The sequence below is a fragment of the Mustela lutreola genome, chromosome 5 (genome assembly GCF_030435805.1).
Source record: "Mustela lutreola isolate mMusLut2 chromosome 5, mMusLut2.pri, whole genome shotgun sequence".
Classification (NCBI taxonomy): Eukaryota; Metazoa; Chordata; class Mammalia; order Carnivora; family Mustelidae; genus Mustela; species Mustela lutreola.
Window position 1 is genome coordinate 153,112,225 of NC_081294.1, and position 5,319 is coordinate 153,117,543.

At 41.8% G+C, this 5,319-nt stretch overlaps 1 protein-coding gene across 1 annotated transcript; it reads right to left on the reverse strand.

The window, feature by feature from the left end:
* Positions 1 to 417: 417 nt before the first annotated feature.
* On the reverse strand, positions 418 to 1,365 carry LOC131831441 (olfactory receptor 2V2). Its single transcript, XM_059173496.1, has one exon. It carries the CDS (start codon positions 1,363 to 1,365, stop codon positions 418 to 420), a length of 948 nt encoding a protein of 315 aa, XP_059029479.1.
* Positions 1,366 to 5,319: the final 3,954 nt, after the last annotated feature.

The following is a 5,319-nucleotide window of genomic DNA, read 5'->3' on the forward strand; positions in this document are numbered from 1 at the left end:
CTACATTCCAATGTAATGCATTTTACAAATGAATTAGCTCACTAAATATTGGGTAAAAATAAAAAAGCTGTTTTGGGGGCACCTGGGTGGCTCAGTGGGTTAGAGCCTCTGCCTTAGGCTCGGGTCCTGATCTCAGGGTCCTGGCATCAAGCTCCGCATCAGGCTCTCTGCTCAGCGGGGAGCCTGCTTCCTCCTCTCTCTGCCTACTTGTGGTCTCTGTCTGTCAAATAAATAAATAAAATCTTTAAAAAAAAGCTGTTTTTTCACTACACACAGAGAGGGTTTAGGATTTAAAAAAAGCCTGCAGGTATTATGATCATCATTAACAGTGAGGAAACAGAGCCTCACACAGAGATTATTTACTCAAAGTCACAGAATCAGGGGATGGCATTGCCAGGCACAAGATGTCCTGGTCCTTCAGTGCTGACTGCCAATCCTGCAATGGTCCAACCCCTTTCTCAGGGCCCCCATCACCTCCCGGTTTCTCAAGCTATAAATGAAGGGGTTGAGCATAGGCGTAAGGACTGTGTAGAAGATAGAGACCACCTTGTCATGGCTGGGAGCCCGGTAGTGCCGAGGCCTCAGGTAGATGAACATGGCTGCCCCGTAGAAGAGGGAGACAGCTGTCAGATGGGAAGAACAGGTGGCCAGGGCCTTTTTGCCAGCCTGAGCAGAGTGCATGCGGAGCACAGCCCTCAGGATACGAGCATAGGAGGCAACGATGATGGAGAAGGGAAGAAACAGCATGAAGACACAGCAAGCATATATAACGTTCTCAAAAATGGATGTGTCTATACAGGCCAGTTTCAACAAGGATAGCATCTCACAAAAGAAGTGGTTCACTTCCCTCCAGCCACAGTAGGGGAAGGTCATTACTACCACCATCTGGATCACACCATCTATTATCCCGAAGGCCCAGGAGCTCCCAACAATCTGGAGGCAGACCCTCTGATTCATGAGGACAGGATAGTGAAGTGGGTGGCTAATGGCCACATAGCGGTCATAAGCCATGAGTCCCAGCAAGAGCCCTTCAGACCCCACAAGACAGACAAAGAGGCCAATTTGTATGCCACAACCCACAAAAGAGATGGACTTCCTGCCAGATAGGAAGTTGACTACCATCTTTGGCACATTGGTACAGACCAACATGAGGTCCATGAGGGAGAGCTGACTGAGGAAGAAGTACATGGGTGTATGAAGTCGAGGATCTATGTAGATGAGGAAGAGGAGGAGAACATTCCCACAGAGGGCCACTGTGAAGACCACCATAACTAGAGAGAAGAGGACAAGGTCAGTTGGACTGTGAGAAAAAATGCCCAAGAGGATGAAGTCATCTGTGGATGATTGATTCGACTGTATCTCCATGGCTTAGTTGATGTTTCTGGTTACCTGTGACTGTGAACAAAAAATAATGGATCGACTGACATTTCTTTATTACCTCTGCATTCTACATCTTCAGCCAGTTGTTTTGTTTGTAACTCAACAATATCAACTTTGAGACCTCAACAATATCAACTTTGGGACATGGAAGAGATACTCCTTTATATTCCCATCTAACAGCAATAGGAGTCATCCTAGCTTATAGAATGGACCAATTATCTATTTGTGTATATCCTTACCTGGAAGAGATTATCATATAGGACCTTTATGCAAGCAAAGTTTTGGCTTTATTATATGATATTGAGTCTTTTATGATATCACACAGATTCGGTAAACTATCTTAAACAGAGCTATACCTTCTCAGCCCATCAGACCATTAATATGTGTAATGGAAAAGGATGTGTTTGAATCATGAGTCGCTCTTTAACCCATGTTTCTTTATGTTCTAAGAGTGTTTTCATACTAGCCGTTCTGATATATTTATAGTATCGATAAAAGAAGTATCTTCAGTGCCTCACATGAGAGGGAATAGTTATAATTAGATGGCATTATTGTCAATTATATTGGGGGTGACAGGAAATTCACAGGACCAATGTGGAAAAGCAACAGTTTGGTGCCCAAACTTATTAAGAACAGTGAAGTCTTCAATTGTGCTGAAACTTCAAAAATAATCCCAGGATTAGGCTTCAGTAAAAGCTGACTGGTAAACAGTTAATATCTACTTACTAAATTACTTTTAGTAGACATCAAAGAGCCTTAACCCACTGAGCCACCCAGGTGCCCCTCAAAGAGCCTTATAAAATATTTCTAACCACTTTCTTGCACATGACTCTCTGAACCATTTACTCACTGCCTCATAAAAGTTTGAATTAAGTTATTGGATCATGTCAATTAAAAGGGGTTTCTCAGGATGTTTGGTCATCAATTCTTATAAATATCTTACAAAAGGAATATAATAAGGTGACATGACCTGATTTTACATGAACAAAAGCCAAATTAGGCAATAAAAGTCATGCATATTTAAAAAGTCATGCATATTAAAACTCCCTTGAGGATAGTCACAGAATCTGAACCCAAGGAAAATAAAAGAATAAATGATTATAAACAATTAAATGGAAAACATCATACTATTCTGACACAACTTTTTCTTTGATTGTTGTCCTCACTCTCTCACCCTATTGAAACTTGTCTTCACTCTGAAAGGTATTTCCAGTTTTTAGGCTTCTCCTTTTTCTCTCTCTTATCAGCCTCCTCCTAATTTCACCTGTCCTTTTATCCATTCAGGGCTGCAGTACCAGGTATTTCCATGGTTCTGCAAGTGGCACAACAGTGTGGTCTTTGCCCTTAAATTTGCATTAGCTGTTGATTTGCTCATGTAATTAGCTATTAACTGTGTAACAGATAGCTCCAAAAGTTAGCATTTAAAATAAAATGGCAATTTTTTATTATCTTACAGTTTCCGTGGGCCAGAAATGTAGGTGAAGCTTAGCTAGGTGTCTCTGGCATAAGGTCCCTCAGAAGGTTACCATGAAGCTGTCAAAAAAAGCTGCAGTCCTCTCAAGGCTGGGCTGGAGGAGATTCCACTAGCAAGATCACTCATGTGACTATAGGTAGGCCTGCTCCCTCTTCCCTGGGCTGCCTCATAGCATGGCAACTGACTTCTCCCTGGTGAAGTGATCCTGGAGATAGTGAGAGCAAAAGCACCCTAGATAGAAATCAGAGTCTTAAAATGTAGTATTGGAAGTGATATCCCATGAGTTCAGCTGAATTCTATTCTTTAGGAATGAATCACCAAATCCAGCCCATACTCACTGGAAAGAGGGCACAAGGGCATGGATACTGGGAAAGGGGACAAATGAGACCATCTTGGAGGCTGTCTACCATATCTTTCCATGTTCTATCTCAAATCTTGATTATTGATATAATTAAACTGAACTATAATTATTTTAAAAAGTGATCTTGTCATATATGAAAGATACTGGAAATAAAAGATGGTGATTTGCAAGTTGCCTAGAAACAATGAATCAAACATGTTGAGTTTGTGAGTCTGTCTCTCATCTGCTGAGAAATGATAGGGCTCTCTGCCTGGTTCTAGTGACAAACAATCTACAATCAGTAAAAAATAAATCAAACTCTTGCATTCCACAGTACTTTTATCCATTTTTTATTTGATCTCATTGTAGGAACCTGCAATGAAGATACAGTGATATTATTAAATAGACCCTCTTCTACAGATGAGGAAAAAGGTTCTGAAGGGTTGGCTGGGGTGCCAAAGGTTACATGGCTGGTAAACACAGGACCAATACTTGAGAAGGGAGCTTTGGAACCCAAGTTCTGCAAACTCACTGTTACCAGGCTGTTTCTGGGCAAAAAATAGTCTTAAAGGGTCAAGCTACCTTATCTTGGAGAAATTCTCAGTTAGGAAATTTCAATTTCCTTTATTTAATTCTTGGCTCACTGCGCAGCCTTCTGATTTATGGCCTAGACTCTTAACTCTTGGAGATCCTTTAGTGCAGTTGTGGTTTCTTGTAAGATACAACTCATATCACAAATGAATATTTGATCTCTCATGATAAGTTCCTGTCTTACAAATTGATTAGTTTAAATGGCATTCCTGAAGCTAGATGAAAATTACAATCACATTTCCGACTTTTGAAATCAAGGAAAGACTTGGGAAGGATTACCATAAGGCTGAGGAGGAGGAGAAAGAGAATCCATCTGCCTCTCTGTCTCTAAATGACACCAAAATTTTTGGATCTCAGACACCCCTCCCAAGACTGAGTCAAGCCTGAGCCACTGCCTCAAACTTCCAATTCTCTGCAGAATTGATACAATTGCATTTCTTGTTCACATCCGAAAAAAATAACGAAGCATTAATGTTCACCTGCGTTTGTTAGAAAAGTAATGTCTACTATTGTCATCTTATATCTTTAATATGATGTTTTAGTTTCCCAATGATTCAAGCTCAAAATGATCCATGCTGAATACCCTATGTGCATCACATCCAACACTCTCACAGTCCTGTTGATTTGCCCTTAGTGGAGGCTCTTGCTTCTTACAACTGGAACTCTATTTTCATCCCTTGTCACCACTGTATTTGGAGCATCTTTGTTTTGCCAGCATTCATGCAATGGGCATGACCCAAAGACCTCCTGGTGCATTGCAAATTGTAGGAACCTCCCTGAGCACCCCTCTGTAGGCCATGTCACTACTCAAGACTGAGAGCAGAGCTTCACCTTTAACCTAATTGAAGTCCAGGTATGGCCCTGCTCTCCCTCTCCAGCTTTTCATCCCCAAATCCTTCTAAATAAATACTGAATTCCACCTCAACAGACACTTGCAGATTGCCAAATATGACTTCTGTTTGCCTCTTTTAGTTTTTCTCACACTGTTCCAGTCACCTAGCATATCTTCCTCCAAACTCCTCTTGTCAAATGCTGTATCTCAGCTCAAACCTGCTTCTGCCATTGAAGGGCGTCCCAAGTAATCCCCCTCTGGTTTTCTACATCTCATTTGTTTGGCCTGAGAATGTGCTCCTTGGGTTCACAGCAGCCTCCTGAGTGGTTTTCCTTGCTTCTCTACTCAGCAGCTGGGGAGTTAAACCATATGAAATGCAAGTCAGATAGTGTTACTCTTGGGCTCAAGATAGGCCATTGGCTCCCAACACAGATCTAGGCCAAACCCTTGCAAGGCCCCCAAGTCCTATGTAACCTACCCCCATGGGCTCTGACCCTGTCCCCTTACTCAGATTGCTTTTGCTACCAGAACCTCTTTATTATTTCCTGCATCAAGCAAGACACACTCTTACCTTAGGACATTTGACTTCCCTTTTCATGGAGTATTCCTCCTCCAGCTATCTTCATGGCTCACCCTCCCTTCAGACCTTTACCAAGTGTCATTGAGAACTTCTCTGCAAAGCCTCCCATGTTCTTATATATG